The sequence below is a fragment of the Cinclus cinclus genome, chromosome 3, assembly GCF_963662255.1.
Source record: "Cinclus cinclus chromosome 3, bCinCin1.1, whole genome shotgun sequence".
Classification (NCBI taxonomy): Eukaryota; Metazoa; Chordata; class Aves; order Passeriformes; family Cinclidae; genus Cinclus; species Cinclus cinclus.
In genome coordinates this window covers 20,700,023-20,717,128 of record NC_085048.1, presented here as the reverse complement: position 1 = coordinate 20,717,128, position 17,106 = coordinate 20,700,023, and the positions used below count along the sequence as shown (strand labels likewise).

Here is a 17,106-nt window from a genome sequence, read left to right as displayed (position 1 = left end):
ACTTGCTGGCATACATAGCCTTTCTGAATTATTTTGTTTAGTTATCTCAATAAATGTGTATGTCTTTGTGTTGGCAGGATCAGGGCCCAAACCTGGGAAGTAACAATCATAGAGTATTGAAAGATGTTGCCAGTTTATGCTGTAAGTGGTATCATTTCTTTCTTAAATCAATTTTAAACAGCCTTAAAAAAAATATATAATTACATTGCTTCTGCACAGAATCTTACCTAAGCTATTTAGGAAAAAAGTAATAATAATAATTATTATTATTATTATTATTATTATTATTATTACTTTCAGCCTGAAAGCCATATGCTTATAAGTGAAAATTATAAACTAGAGCTCAAGTTCAATTCTTTTAGGATTTAAATGGATAGTATTCTGCATTAGGTATCCAATAATAATTTTCTCATTCAGCTGCAAGCAATATCAATAATGAGTGTTTAACAAACTTTACAACTGTATAGCAACTATGCAACAAATATACATTTATTTCCTGGGATTTTGCCTCAAAAGAAACCATAGGGTCAAGCTTTTAATCTTCCTTGTCTGGGATTACTTGTCTTGGCTGTCTACTCTTCTGTCATTTATATTGAACAGACAACTTGTATGCTTAAAACTAAATGCAATTAAATGTTTTATTGGACCAGAGCCTACAGTAGGCACATTTCTCATGAATACTGAGCAAAGATAACCTCTTGTGAGAACTCCTTTTTTCTCTGCTTAGTGAAAGTTCTGCCACAAACTGATAATGTTGGAAAATAAGATCCACCAAGGTTTCAAGTATCTCCTAAGACTGAACAATATACCCATCTTCCACTAAAGAACCGAAGCTGTAAGTGCTTAGCATTCACCAGGGATGAAAACTGCAAACGAGGCCTAAAGTCCCCAGTCTGCTAAGTCTTACCTTGTTTTCTGAGAAATTCCTTTCTTTGGAGCTCAGATTCAGCCAATACTTTCTTGAATGCTAAATTTTAGGAGAGGTGAATGAAGAATGAGTTAGCCATAAAATTACTCAAAGAATAATTGAGGTTCACTTCTTCATCAGAGTCAAATTTCAAAGTTTCAATGTTTCAGTGAACATACCATCTCCAATGAGGACTAACGAGGACTGGTTTTTGGCCTTTCCATCCTGAATCTGTACTGTGTAGGTACCTTCATTGTCAATTGTAAATTTTTCCATCACCATTTCTATAATGCCATTTGGATGGTCACAATTTATTTTATGCCTCTGAAATAAACAAATAGGTACTTTACTGTAGTATAAATTATTTTTGATTCTGACTGAATGAATAATGATTTATATTCCTTCTTCCACAGTCAACCTTTTTCATGTCCTTTTAATTGTAAACTAAGGAAAGAGAACTCTGTTTATTTACTGTTTTACAATAAGATCCCAGTGGTAACAGAAACCTCTGTGTCCAGCTGCATTTGGAATCCTCAAGTTATCATAACATGTCTGGTTTGTATTTGAAAACAATTGTTTATGGCACTGTGTATATTTGAAGAGCCTAACAGCCAGCATTTAACTGTATTACAGCTTCCAGTCCAACAAGGGGCTTTGCTAGGCAGAAGCACTATTCCTTGCAGAGTCCAGAAACAACAGGAAATATTATGTTTCACAAATGTGGATCTTCAAATAAATCCATCACAACAAATTCAAAAACTCATCCCTACTAAATATCTGAGACATATATAGTAGTCAATAGTAGATCTTATTTTCTCATAAAAAGTAGTTTATCTAGGAAGAGTATAATGATTTTCTAATTTAATACTAGGTGTAATTTTCAAAGAACACTTGAAGCAAACGACCATGAGAAAATAACTTGTGCAAACTCCACAGTTTCTGGAAACTAAAAAGGGTTTCACCAAGTCCAGCAAAAGAGAGATATAATTCTGTCAGGACATATAGTTACCCACCTAAGTGTTTCAGGAATGCACAGAACACCAAACATTGACTTGAATTCAAAGTTAAATATGCTTAACACTGGTTTTGTCCTTTATGTGTTTGCTTTTTATTAAGTATTCCAGAAAGATAAATTATTGGCAAGCATCATCGTGGAAACAGAAAATTACAAGCTAATATTAGACAATCTTTGCAAAATATGTGTTTTGAATTTTCAGGTACTGTTTTAAATGCAACCATGTTTTACTAATATCCTCTTCTATTCAGTGAGTTACAGCTATGAGGACAATGTTCCCCACTAACAGTGATACTTTTTCACTCTCAACTAACAAATTCCTAAAGCTAAATTAAAATAACCCATAGAAGTTTCTTGGTGAATACTTTTAGGTAAACGATGTGGCCAAGAATGTTACACACTAACTTCTCGTCACAATTGCACAGAGCAGTAAATGTCACCATCTAGAAGGAGTTATATGCAGTGAATTACTATAGACCCTGTTACTTTTAAATTTATTATACCACTGTTAAAAGGAGACATGATGTCTTATAAATAGAATGTTTTGATAAACCTGTTTATTGGTCTCCAAAAGTAAAAAATGGTAGTAAAGTAACAGATAGATAAAGTTTAAGGACGGAGAAGAAAGAAGCAATATTTTAAAGGCTAGTAAAAATGCCACTTATTAAGCTTTCTAGAATCTTATTGAAATTGAAGAACCTCTAAGTCCCCTATGATCCAAAAATAGTAGGAATGACCCCACAGACACATTTCCTTTAGCTTTGAGGGATGTGTCTTGGCCAGCCTCAAAAACAAACTCACTGTTGCATGGATAACAAGTCTGAAAGAACAGTGCCACACTGTCAAGATATTTAGCATTCAGTACTGGCATTTTCAAATATATAAATCTTTTAAATTTTAATGGGATAACGGAAGGATGAAGAAAAAGAAAATATGTGGAATTACAAAAGTAGCCATCTAACAGATTGATCAGGATAATGATTTTTTCAAGGGATATGCATGTTAAGTTGGATGCACAATTTCCTATACATAGTGCAAAGAAAGATGAAATGTCAGAGAATAATACAAAATTAAATTAATTGGGAAATTAAGTAGAAAATCTACTTTTGTAAGAGTTTATCTGCAAGAGTTAAGGTGATAAGTGAGGAAGGTTAAAAAGAGCGTTAATTAACTTACCTAAACTATCAAAATTGCAAATTTCAATGTGCAAAAGTCAAATTCTTGTTTACAGCCTCTTCCCTTTAGAGGTCAAGGAGTACACTGGCATTTACTTCATGAGTTCCCAGGGAGAACATTAAATTACATTTTGCCAGAAGCAGAAAAGTTAAGAAAAAAAATAAGGATGTATGTTTTAATCTGTTTCTTTATGGCACTTTTTTTTTCTACTTCTAGTAAACAAAATATTAAAACATTCAAATTAAAGCTGAGTAAATGGGGCTCAGTTCATTCCATTTTAAGCTTATTTTGAAATCTTACCAAAAACACTCCCTGTTAGGACCTAGCAGGAAAATTTATCACTTCAGCCAATGTCAAGAATCAGGCCACAATTCACCAGCATAATGGTCTATTGAACATGTTCAGTGACTGTAGCCCAGTCTCCAGACAGGTTTTAGAGTGCAATTAGGCTTCTAACTATTGCCATTATGCAGCAAGATGAAGTTCAATGATTTTATGGGCATCATAAATATTAGGCTTTTATGTGACTTTCCACAAAAATATCATCTGTCTCCAAACATAAATGTCACCAGTGGGTTACTAATTAAAGAGATGAAATAATGCAGCTTCATTTCAAGACCCTTTCTGATGACAACATTTCCAAAACATATGCAAACTAAAAATAGCTCATTCTATTCCATTAACATTGCCAAGACATAGTATTGTCATTTCAATACATCCTAGGCACAAATATTTGGGTTTTCAGTGCTGTGGTTTATTACTTCTGAAAGCAAGAAAAACAGAGAATTATTTTACTCAGAAATACTTCTTCCACTTGTCAATATGTAATTAAAGTAAGTGCCCTTTCCTTTTCCGTGTTGTAAAAATGCTGATAAAGCTTCTCTGACCCAAACCAGGATTTGCATTCTCAGGAATAAACTGAATCTTTCAAACAGCTCCACTGGAGATGAATTCTTCACAGGAAAATATTGCCCAGTCTGAGAGCTTTTTTATGCCCCTTTATATGAGAGGTCTTCCTAGAGCTAGAAAAATGCAGGAAGCTGGTGGCATACCTTTTCATCTCTATGTAGTTGTTCAATGCCCAGTTTCTAATCCAAATTTTTTTTAAAAAGGAAAAAAAAAACCAAACCCCACCCCCCCCCAAAAAAATAGAAAGTGATACCATATAAAAAATTTAAGTTTATGAACACTGCTGCATTGCGTATTGTCAAGCGCCTCCCACATTATACATAAAACTAGCAATATCAGCCTTAGAGAGTCTTTGGGAACAATGTGTCTTACTGGTTGGGAATCTAAAACTGTACTTGAAGCAGCCAATTTCTTGAGCTATTTTTCTAAAATATTTGTGCTTAACACTGGTCTGTGTGTAAATTCTCCTTCTGTTTGGCTGTTGATCATCTAGTTACTAAAAATGAATTGAGACAGTCCAACTTTTTGTCCAGGCTCACTCTGCAACAGGAATTCTATACTGCACAAAAATAATTGAGTTATAGATTGGCCTTCTTTTCAGGTATTATCACACCTTAATAACATGATATTAGGAAACTATAGTATCCAGGGAACTACAGGCCTGTCATCCTGACCCCAGGGAATATTAAGAAGCAGATACATCCTGGGAGACACCAAGCAACAGGCACAGGACAACCAGGGGATCAGGACCAGCCAGCAGGGTCTTGTGAAGGACAAGTCCTGCTTTACTGACCTGATAACCTTCAGTGAAAAAGTGACCCACTAAGTGCATGAAGGAAGGGCCGTGGGTGTTGTCTACCAGGAATTAAGTCAAGCCTTTGACACTGTTTCCCACAGCATTCTCCTGGAGAAACTGGCTGCTCATAACTTGCATGCATGCACTAGCTCCTGGCTGGATGGTCAGGGCAAAGCAGTAGTGAATGGAGTTAAATCCATTTGGTGGATATTACGAATTATATTCTCCAGGGCTCAGCAGTGGGACCAGTCCTGTTTAATATCTTTATCAATGATCTAGAGGAAAGGATCAAGTTGGGTGGGAGTGTTGATCTGCTGGAGGGTCGGAAGATTCTGCAGTGATACGTCGACAACTTAAATAGATGTTTCGAGACCAATTGGATGAAGTTCAACAAAACCAAGCATCAGGTTGTGCCCTTGGTTCAAAACAAGGCTTGGGAAGGAGCTGCTGGAAAATGGCCCAGTGGGAAAGGACCTGGAGGTGCTGGTCAACAGCTGGTTGATCACGAGCCATCAGCATGTGCCCAGGAGTTCAAGCAGGCCAATGGCATCTTGGCCTGTATCAGCAACAGTGTGGCCAGCAGCACCAGAGCAGTGACTGTACTTGGCACTGGTGAGGCCACATCTCAAGTCCTGTGTTCAGTTCTGGGCTTATCACTGCAAGATAGGCACTGAGGTGTTGCAGTGTGTCCAGAGAAGGACAACAGAGCTGATGAAGGGTTATGAGCACAAGTCCTGCAAGAAGCATCAGGGGGAGGTGGGGTTGTTTAGCCTGGAAAAACAGAGGCTCAGGGGGATCATTAGTGTTCTCTGCAGCTGCCTGAAGGAGGTTGTAGCCAGGTGAGGGGAAGTCTCTTCCCCCAAGTAACAAACAATAGGACAAGAAGAAATGGCCTCAAGCTGCATCAAAGGAGTTTAGACTGGATATCAGGAAAAATTTCTTCACTGAAAAGGTTGACAAGCATTGAACCAGGCTGCCCAGTGAAGTGGTTGAGTCACCATCACTGGAGGTATTTAAAACACAAGTAGATGTGGCGCTTAGGGACATGGTCCAGTTGTGGGCTTGGAAGTGTCATGTTAACTGTTGAATCCATGATCTTAAAGGTCCTTTCCAACTTAAATGACTCTATGATTCTATGATAACAATGGAAACCTACATGTTTCTTAAAATCACTCATGTGTAGGACTCATTATGTACTTACCTCACTGTTTTCAACTTCTTTATCGTTAATAACAAATCTGAAAGTAGAATCTGGAGATAAGCTTTCAGCCTGAATCCAGAAACGAACTTCTCCTTTATCAAGAACCTCATAAGCTAATTCTGATTTCAGTGGTATTGCTACAAAAAGAAAAGAATCAAAAATCAGTTGTTCATTAAACCTTTTGAGAAATAGGTATATCATAGCAAAATATTAGTGATTCCCTATTATTTATGGATTTCTGGATATCAAATAAATTTTTCACTGGGAAAAGTCCTCTAATGCAGCCTTTGGCTGATTTTTAAATTAATTTCTCAAATGGAGAAGAGAATTTACAGCTTACTGTTTGCGCATTGTGCTAAGGATTTTGCTAGTAACAATCTTTAATGCTTTGTCATTAAACTTCAGAGACATTTAGGAACAATGATTTTATTCAATGTCAACTGATATTCTTCTAAGAAAACTAAAATATAAGCAAGGTGTTCCATGGTAAATGAAGTTGCTGTGAAAAATAAAGTTGCCATTATCTCAGGAAGAATGTTTTTGGAACTCCAGTCATTAGTATGTAATTATATTCCTTCTAGATATGTCTAATAGATTCAGATCTTCAACTTACTTGGATTCTTTATTTCATAGCTTAATGCCATCAAACGTTCAAACTCTGAAAATAAGAAAAATGTTCATGTTTTAATCTATTCTGACAGCAAAATGGGTGTCAACAAAAGTAAATATCAGCATCAGCAAAATTACCTCCATAAAACTTGTATATGAATACACAACTCTTCAGAAAATGACTCAAAAATAAGATTTAAGAAACATAAATTCTGACACATGGATTTAGCAAATTGCATGCATTTTAGTATACACTCTCTTAAACAAGAGAATCTAAACAAAGGCCAAAAACTATTTTAAGCTTTAAAAATAGCAATATGAAAGAAAGATGGGAAACAAAAGATTCTAAGTAGTGTAAAAGTTTCTTTATCTTTTCTCAGACTGTTCCTGAAAATTTTGTTTTACTGTGGTAGGAAACAAGATTGACTGCAGGTTAATCTGAAAACAGTACAGAAAGTTCTAGTTAATGCACTAGGTCCTCATGAAGGCTGGGTGAGGATGTCTGTTTTTCAGGTTTTCATACTAACCCTATTTGTCATCATTACCAATAAAGATTTGGAAAATGAACATTACTGCCAATTCCAAATTTGCAGGTAATATAAAGACCACAGAAAATTAGCATGGATTTATGACATTATAGAGGACTTTGCAAAATTACAGGAGAATTTATAGCTTTTGAGAGAGTAAATGGGCAGTGAAAAGATGGTTTTCAGTGCTAAGATGCAAAATCTGATACATTTTTTTCTGCTTTTGTTTGGTTGGTTTGGTTTTTTGTTTTGTTTTGTTTTCTTTTTTTCCCCGAACATGGATTTCTTCATGTGTGAAGAAATCTCACTGTGATTCCTTAAATCACTGTGATTCCTTAAATGGCTTTAGTAGGTTGAGAAGCAGAGGGATTTTAATACTTGAGGAACTGGGCAGAGCAATTACAGCCAAGGACTGGGAAAGCACCTAAACTAATTTTTATTTTACTTAAAATAGCAAACTCTCCTCTTTGTTTTTTATGTCAACATTTCTCAATGATAAAACAAAGTGAGACTGAAGCAAATTAATTGTGAATCCAATGAAACAAAATAGCTACAATCAAATAAAGCAAAATAAATATATATGTAAGCCAAATGATAATTTAACCCAATGTATTTAGACCTTGTTAAAGTATTGTCATTTTTCTCACTAATTTCCTGCATCTCAGTTATGAGAAACTGCATCTACAGCCTCAAGCACAACTGAAAGTGTAAGGGATATTTACAAACATCATTATAATCCTAGCATAAGGAAAACAGTTCTAATTTGCCATATTTTTTATCTTTATCTAGAAAGTGTTGCCCAAAGTTGTCCCAGCTTTAATTATTATGATAATCAGAAAAATAAGTAATCACACAAAGCTTGTTGTGTGTTCTTTTTTGTTTCTCTTTTATGCATAGGAAATAATGTGAGAGTTGTAGGGTTCTATTATTTTCTCCTTAGGTGATTTTTAGTGTACTTGAGGTGATACAGTGAAGAAAGATTTGACACTGTAAGGACCTTACCTTCATCATCCATAACGAAGCTGGAGGAAACCCCATCTGTGTCACTAACTGAGATAGAGTAAGTTCCCAAGTCTGATTTATCAGGATTTTTGAAGTACAGCTTAGAACTAAAACCACCAATGAAGAAGAATATAATTAGCTGATTGTCACATTTTTAACACGACTTACTGATTTCCTTTGGTAGATTGGCATGACTTACTGATTTCCTTCTGTTTCAATCTTAAACTTATGAGAATCATCAATCTCCTCATAAGATTTACCCCACGCAAAATGAGATGCATCTGTTGCTTCTTTGCACTCAAAAGCCAGGTAAATATTACCCTCATCATCCACACCTGAATATATTTCTTTTGTTCCTGCAAAATAAGAATCAACTCAAAAGTCAAGACTGCATTTTTTCTGTCAAGGTGCAAATCATAAATTACTAAAGCCCACATCTATTTTGTCCTAAAAGATACTTCTTTTATTAGTAGGTCTTAAAACAGGTTTATGTCATATGCTGACCCAGCATCACATCCTAGTTAGTTTCTTACTCTACATGCAAGAAAGGAATAATACTAATAAATGCTTATTGAGAAACAAATGAATAAGATATAACTGAATATGAAAAGACTTGAATGTTTAAACAAACCAATTTTATTATCATTCCTGGATCTTTAATAAATATGTTATAACAAGTAGCGCCTTTGTTAGAATAAAAACCAGAATAACCGATTATCAAAAAACACCTGCAGTAAGTAAAGGAAAAAAGTTCTAAACACTGTCTCTGCATCCACATGATTTTTTCTTTACGTTTTAAGGCTAAGAGCTTCTTAATTATTGAAATGCTTATATGTGATACAATATCAAATTAGGTTGACTAAACTCAATTCCAAGTATTTTAGAAACAGAGGAGATTAAACAGTTCATGTTACCTGGCCGTTCCTCAACAAGCACTGGTTCAGATACCTCAGATGACTTGCCTACCCCAGCATCATTCACTGCCCGAACTTTGAAAACATAGGTATGACCCTCATGTAAATCAGTGACCTTAAACAAGATAAAGGGCAAAGGCAATTTAAAAAACAATCTAAACTATTTTGTTTACTCATATGAAGATATTTAGCAGAAACGGAAGTTGAAACGCATATCTTTTCTTATACTCAATCAGAACTTCTAGTGCTCAGTTTTATATTAGCATTAATTAATGAAAATGTTACCTTAAAATAGCGCTTTGGAGTAGGTTTTTCATTAGCAGTAACCCAGTCTTCTGAATCTACTTCTTTATAGTCCACTAAATACCCAGTAATAGGGCTTTTGCCTTCATACACAGGAGCTTTCCATAGAAGAACTAGTGATGTATTTCTAATTTCACATATCCTGAGATCATAGGCAGGACCTAAAATATTTCAAATATTGGAAAATTATTTCAATATAATGAATTTTTGCAAGCTGTCCCTGTAGAGGCTGAAAGGTATTGCTATAATTTTGACTGTATTTGCTTTCAAAAATCTCATCCTTCACAATACACCTGGTATATGTGGTATTTAGGTAATTTTCCCCTCATGGCTGAATACAGCAATATCTCTCTTCTACAGTGAGTGACATTAGTATTCTGAAGCATACTCTCTTAGCAAGATCTCAGTATCTCTTTTAGGTTAAGTTAATCATGTGGAAAATCCATGCAGTTTAAGATTTTCCAACAAGCAAGAGAGGCTTCTTGTCTATTATTTAACTCACCAGCCTCACATCAAAGTTGCTTCACTGAGCCTGATTCAGGTTAATAATTTAACATCAGGATTTTTATCTTTTCATTAGTATACATTGGCTGTGATCTTGCAAAGTAATCCAAAATCCAGTGGCACCAAGGGACTTTGGATCAGGCTTCTTGCTCCCTGACAGAAGAATTTTAATTGTGAGTTGGATAGCTGCAGCCAGTAATAGGAACTTCTCAGGATGAATGATATCTGTTAGAAGAAAAATTTAAACCAAAAATACCCTGATACTCTACAAGTTAGCGAGAGTTTAAGGTTATGTTCCTCCTACTATACTTTCCTTCTTCTTCACCTAACTGTTGTAGTGCCATTCAGTCTCTTATAGCAATTATTTTTTACTATACTCTGGATAATTATTTACACTATACTCTTGATAATTATTTACACTAGTAAATAAATATAAATATAAAGGCATAATCATATACGTTTCCTACTACAGTCAAACAGTCATGACAGAATACTCATATTCAATCAAATTATGTTGCTTGCTCCTTGTGCTTTAGATGTGGAGGAAGGAAAGCTGAAGGTTTAAAGATTAACTACAATACATCTTATCATTTAAAATAATAATAAAAAAGTGAGTGAAAAGCCTTACAAATAAATTTGATTTCCATTACAGCCTACATGATATTAACCAATGATGAATGAACATAAAATTTGTAAAGGATGGTATTCAGCAATTATACTCAGGGAAAGAAAAAATTTAGAAAAGTTTTTCTCCAAAGTGGATAAACACATTTCATAAAGAAACATATTAAATACCTGTTTCAGACCTTGTAAGGATAAATATTAGATTTCTGATGGAAAGAACTTCCATTTTGAAGGAACCTAAAGCCCTCCCTCAGGGCTCTTTACAATCCAAATCTCTTTACAATATCCACAGATAATTAAAAATGCACTGTCAAATGGACCCAATAGAAATCTAGACAGTAGAAGGAAAAGTGTAATGAAGCATGTTCTATTCTGAGAAGTCTGAGGATAGACAGACATTTCTTTTTATTTAAAACAATGTAAAATAATCCATAAACTATCATTGCTAACTCACAGAAACTCACAGAGACGCCTAAGACTAAAGTTCTGTGGAAGTATGAAATAATTATGGACTCTAGGCAAAAATCCATCACTTATGTTGGAAATCCTGCAAAAGGTTTTGGCCTTTCTTAGGAAATCTTCCTTCTGTATCAAGAGATGGAAGAATATTTTGTTGACACTCAGAGTATATTGCAGTCACATTAAATTAGTTCTTCAATACCTTTAGTCAGTCAGAAAAGAGGGTCAGGCTTTTTTTCCCAGTCTTAAATCTCAACTATTTATTTTCATTATTGCTAAGCCATTGTTTAAAAATTTATTTTAAAAAAGGCTCGTGAAATATTTAACAGGTTCAGAATTTTTAAGTTTTTTGCAAGGTGGGCAATGTTCTTTGCTTGTAAGGGAAGGTCTTAAGCAGGAGGAAAGCAATACTGCCTGTTCAACTCATATCATAATGAGAACTTAATCAGCCAAACACTAAAAAGGTCATATTATTCATTATGGAAATTTCACTCCCTCCATTTCCATTTCAGAAAACACATTTTATTTTATTTCTTTGTCTGTCTTTTAAAATGAAGGGTAGTTTTTACTTCTTTACACACAACGTAATTTCGATGATGTTTTGAAACACTGTAGAGAACATAAATTGTAGATAATTTCTATTAAAAAAGAAATGTTCAAATGATGATGCATTTACACTAAATATTACAAGATTATAAGAAAATGTAATTAAAGTGAATTAATGTCAGGAGATTAACCATTTCATTATTGATAGTTTGTCATGTCATTAAATCCGCATGGTAAGATTTAAAAACTCTGAAGAATTTAGCTAGAAATCATGAAAATGAACAGCTTTTCAACAAAGACTGTGGGCATTTAAAAGAACTAACTTGGAACTTAATGATGTAATTTTTGTCCTGGAGGGCAAAAAGGGGGATTTTTAAGCAGGCAAAGTACTTGCAGGAGGTGGAGTTACAGTTATTCTACTCAGCACTAAAAAATATTTATTTGGAGTGGTGTCTCCAGTCTGTGCACTGCCATTCAGGATGGAAGTGTACCCACTAGAATAAGTTAGAAGAGCAAAAAAATTTTTCATTAACAATAAGGAATTTCTGATCTATAGAGAAAGTTGCAGGAAGAAGGATTCAGGAAGATAAGAGAAACTTTCCAACTGCAAGCATAGCAAGATTAGGACTGGATCCTGTTCAAAGAACCTGGACATTTCATGAGAAGACTTTAAGGATAGATTAGACAAGCCTCTGTCAAGGAGATAGGTATGGGTAACATGCAAGTAAACAAACAGCTTGATTAGCTGATGTTTGAGAGTCTGTCCTCATAAACAATTCCATGATCTTGCCAATTTTTTTCTTGTTCCAGGTAAGAACTACCTTCTACCTATAGCATAGAAAAGAAAACTGAAATTTCCCTGCCATGTTATGCCACCTCACTGGTAATTTTGATAGTTTTACAATTCCAAATTGAGGAGTTTTGTGAGGTTTTTTTCTTGACTGAGAAAATAACGGTGTGAATATTTATGCTCAGACCAGATGCTTTAGGTGTCGGACAGCTCCTGACGACATAAACAACTATTAGAATGAATTTTTTGGTACATACCAAACCTCAGTGTCATATATAGAATTCAATATAACAACACAGCAATATTTTACAGAGGTTTTGGGAAAAGAAGGTAGAAATATTTTAAAGTGGTAGGCCCCTGTTTTTTCACTATGGGCTGTACTTGTGACACACTTTGTTTAAGCAAATCAGTCCAGACATTAGAAACAGCTACAGCAAATGTGTTTCTCAGTATGAGTAAAGGTGTTACAGTGTTATAAAATAAGAAGAATGGGCCTTCAGAAACCTCTTTTTGCTTAATACAGGCTTGAGCATTGCTGTGGGGGAATAATTCTCAAAATGTTCATCATTTTTATACTGAAAATATTATATAAAACATATTCTATAAAAATATAACATATATATATAGCATATCTATTATATATTATGCATTACATAAAAAATGTATATGCTCACATGAGGTAGGTTACAGTTTAACTTCCTTTGGGCAAGGGTCCCTAATTCACAATACTTATAATTCCAATTAATACTCTTCATCTACATCTACAGTGTCAAACTACAGACTACCTAAACACAGGATTTGAGTACTAGCACATAGTCATTCCTACTGTATGTTTTTCAGTACATTTGTTCTAGTACCTGGCTAATAATAATCTCTCAGACAAGACCTAGGTACAATCTAGGGGAAACATGCACACATGGGCACACTGTTTGAGAACAGAAGACTAACTGTGTCACTTGTCTCTACGTCAGGCCCCTCTTATGTGTCATTTATGACTGAATGCTAATGTAGTTTTGGAGTCTGAAACTCTAGGAATATTCTTTATAGACTGCATTTATGGTGCAGAGATATTGTACAGGTGGTGAGTGTGAGGTGGAGCTTGTAGGCTTGAAGAGGTAATAGAGACAAAAATATAGTCTAAAGGCTCAACATTATTCTGAGCTGGTGAGAGCAGTGAAATAAAGGGACACTCAACAAGCCAAGTAAAGGTCATCTGCTTTCCAGGAGACTCAATGTCATCACTGGAGGTGTGGAGGTAACTTCTAACAGATCTCAGAAGCAAGGGCAATCTCAACGGGTACTATGGAAGAAATTAAGCAAAAGACATCCTGCAGAGCTCTGTGGCTGTGTTTTAATGACTTTGAGATTCATGAAGAACTAATAGACTTACCAGGTTCTGGCATAGTCCAGGCTTTACACTTAAAATGCTCACTGGGATCTGAAGGTTGACCTATTCCAACCAGATTTGCAGCAGCAACTTTGAATTCATAGAAGGCATCTTCAGTCAAATTCTCTACCTTTTTTCATTTGAGAAAAAAATTCAATATATCAAAAGCCATGATTTATATTTATTTAATAAATACTTGAATATAAACATAGTTAATTAAGTACCAGGTCTTACTGACACACTGGAGGGTCTAATTTGAAGATTTTGCTCTTAAACCAAACACACTGCAGAGTTCTATATTATATGTCCACGTTTCAAACACATAATCCTATAAATAACAGCACTTCTATATTGGCGTGAAAAGTTGTGAGAGCTTAGAGCAAAGGTTCAAGGAGCCCAATCCATGAGTGACCACTAGCAGATACTTATGGGTGGGTGTTCTAAAATGAAATACCTTCTTGCATTGCTTGTGAATGGCTGTTCATAAGCCATTCACTTAAGCAAGAGTTTAAATTACATTTTGGTTGAAAAGGTCACAATGGACTGACCTAGGAAGAAAGAGAAATTATATGAAACTAAAAGAGAAACAATCCAATTAGTTCCACAATGTTCTACTACAACTCCAGGAAAGAGTCCCTCAGTAGTATTTTGTGTCTTGCATGAATTTTTCTCTTGATATTTGTACCATTACGAAGCGAAAAATGGAGCACTGGCAATGAGATGAGCACAATCCACAATATTCCTCTGCAAACATCCCTGATAAATGAACTCTGATTTATCTAATGAGCCCATCCCCACACCGATTTGGGGATCAAAGTAGAGAACTAAAAGGCATGAAGGTCTTGACACCCAGAGCACCTCATGGCAGCAGCCCTCTTCCATCTTTTTTCTTCCAGAGCACCTAAATACAAAAAAAAAAACCAGGTCTCCTACACCTGATTTCTCTGAATAACTTTGTCATAATTATATTTAATCATATCTCTCAAGACAGACAGCTAAGAGTAGTGCTCCTAGTGGAGGTACCAAACAGTTTAAGATTTTCATGAATAAATAGTTCTCTTTGAAAATGTGAGATAACAAAGAATTTTGGTGTCATTTTTTTAACGGAAAAAAACTTGTGATGGTAACAAACATATGGGGGTAGCATCAAATACTAGACCAAAGCAAACAAAGCAACACAGAAAAGTTAGGCTCTAAAATAATTTAGACATAATTTCCTGAAGACAAGGAGCTTCACTCAAGCCACAAGACCGAATAACAGATCAGCCTGTAAAAATTATTTTGAAATCTCATGTTATTAAGGGAAAGAGTATTTGTGAGGTTCCCATAGAATGATTTAATCAGAGAAGGTTAAACCTTTAGTTATTTCCCAGTCCTGCACTGAATATCTTGGGCATTCTCTGTTTGCAGTATGTCATAAAATATTATGTGCTACTAAAAGCTGTCTTGGTTTTATTTCCCATCAGTATTTCAGAATTTAGTCATTCAAAGTTATGTACGAAGATGCACCTTTAGGCAAAAATACAGTTACTAGCAGGACTGACACTTAAATATCTAGTTAAATTCTCAAAGGTAGCCCCTAATTTACATTACTCATTTGTTTACAAATGCATTAAAAATTAAAATATGTGGAAAGCATTGCTTAGTACTGCCCTTTTATGCCTATCCTACCTGCCCGTTTTTATTTCTCAACATCCATGCTCTATGTACTATCAGAGATACCAGTCATAGAATCAGTCAGAAGCACACATGCATCTGAGTATTGCTGCCTGCCTTATATACATGAGACATTCTTCTTCAGCTCGTTTGCATCACTGTCTTCTACTTCAGTGTCAAATACCTGCAAGACATACTTCTGCCCTAGGGTTTACAGGAAATTTGCTGACTTGCAGAAATAAAATTTTAAGTATTAGTGGGTAAAATCTGATTGTTTAACTTAATTTTAAAAGCATCACATTATTGATTACTTGCCATGTCCTATCTCCCTAACTTTTTCTCATGGAAGTTCGCATCCAAATTTTTCTATTTGAAGAAACATTTAATACACTGCAAGTGCAACCAGAAGTAATTTATTTCAAAACTGGTACTCTGTAAAGGAGGTGATGAGATATAAGGGTGAGTTCTTTAATACACATACTTTTTCAGCTGAAGGCAAATTTTGAGTGTAAGAACAGGAACAGTTATTTTTTTGTCAACCCATCTCCATTTCATTTACAAGTCCTCATTTCTACAGAGAGCAGTTATCTGTCCCAGATGCTAAATGCTTCCATCCTGTCTCTGTATGCTGTCATAGTGGTGATGTCTACAGTGATCATTAGTGAAAGTAGTTTGTGGAACATTTCATAGCTCATCTTTTTCCTTCTGGAAAATATGCCTCACACTTTTCCCTCAAAAATTTTCTTATCTGAATATTCTTATGCATATTAGAATTTCACTGTAGGGGATGGCACTGATTCTTTAGGCCAGGTTTAATTTTGTTGTGCTCCGAATGGAAGTGCCTACTTTTGTTGAAGTAAGCATTTAAGGAATTTCTCTATTAAAAAAAAAATCCGAAGAAAAAATCAAATCAACTTAAAAAATAAAATGATCAAAAAATACTAACCGTATAAATGGTCTGGGTAATAAGGGAAGAATTGACTTCATGCCAGTTTTGATGATTAGCTTCCCGTTTATCTATATAATAACCAAGGATTGGTGAACCTCCACTGTATGTTGGTGCTTTCCAGCCCAAGGTCATGGAATGCCCATCACAGTTCAGAAGAGTGATACCATGAGGATATGAAGGACAAGCTACAATAAAATAAGCAACCTGAGAGTTAGGACAGAGTCTAAAACACTGCAGTGTAGAAATTGCTTAGCATTTTTTAGATTGCTTCTGTTTTTTGCAGCATACTGCTCTCCACTGCATAATGATAGCAAAGTCATTGTAAAGTTGCTAACCAACATCCATTTTATCACCAGATATAAACATGGAAGGTTTTAAAACATCTGCTTAACATTTTTCCATCTCAGAAGGTAGCAAGGAACAACAGATGATCTTTGCAGGGAAATAGTAAGGCCAGCAAGTGCCTCCAGAACAAAAATTATGCTAAAAGATTTCAGTCGGTCAGAAGATGTCTTCCTAGTAAGAAAAAAAAAAAAAAGAAAAAAAAAAAAGCTGCACAAATAGTACTGGAATACAGTAAAAATCATCCAATAAAAATATAAAGTGGATGATAAACTTGAATGAAATAAGTCATATAACTGGTCTATGGCCACCACAGTTTTCCTGTATTATCCTGATATTATATGCTTTATTCAGACTGTGGCTGTTTTTTGCCCTAGAAAGAATAGAGACATTTAGACTTTCAGTATCTTAACCTATGTTGAGGCAGGAAAGAAATGTCCTTCATGAGGTTTAATCCCCTCTGTAAGAGAAGCAGAAATGCAGCAAGGCA

General features: G+C 35.0%; 1 protein-coding gene across 1 annotated transcript in view; it reads right to left on the bottom strand.

Annotated features, from left to right (window-relative positions):
* Nucleotides 1-17,106, bottom strand: part of MYOM2 (myomesin 2) — a 69,876-nt gene that overhangs the window by 16,299 nt on the left and 36,471 nt on the right. The window contains exons 17-26 of the mRNA XM_062488534.1: nucleotides 16,272-16,459; nucleotides 13,673-13,799; nucleotides 9,342-9,520; nucleotides 9,057-9,171; nucleotides 8,342-8,498; nucleotides 8,143-8,249; nucleotides 6,618-6,662; nucleotides 6,005-6,141; nucleotides 1,087-1,231; nucleotides 908-967 (exon numbers count right to left, since the gene is read on the bottom strand). Coding sequence (XP_062344518.1) covers nucleotides 908-967; nucleotides 1,087-1,231; nucleotides 6,005-6,141; nucleotides 6,618-6,662; nucleotides 8,143-8,249; nucleotides 8,342-8,498; nucleotides 9,057-9,171; nucleotides 9,342-9,520; nucleotides 13,673-13,799; nucleotides 16,272-16,459 — 1,260 coding nt within the window. The remainder of the gene's footprint in view (nucleotides 1-907; nucleotides 968-1,086; nucleotides 1,232-6,004; nucleotides 6,142-6,617; nucleotides 6,663-8,142; nucleotides 8,250-8,341; nucleotides 8,499-9,056; nucleotides 9,172-9,341; nucleotides 9,521-13,672; nucleotides 13,800-16,271; nucleotides 16,460-17,106) is intronic.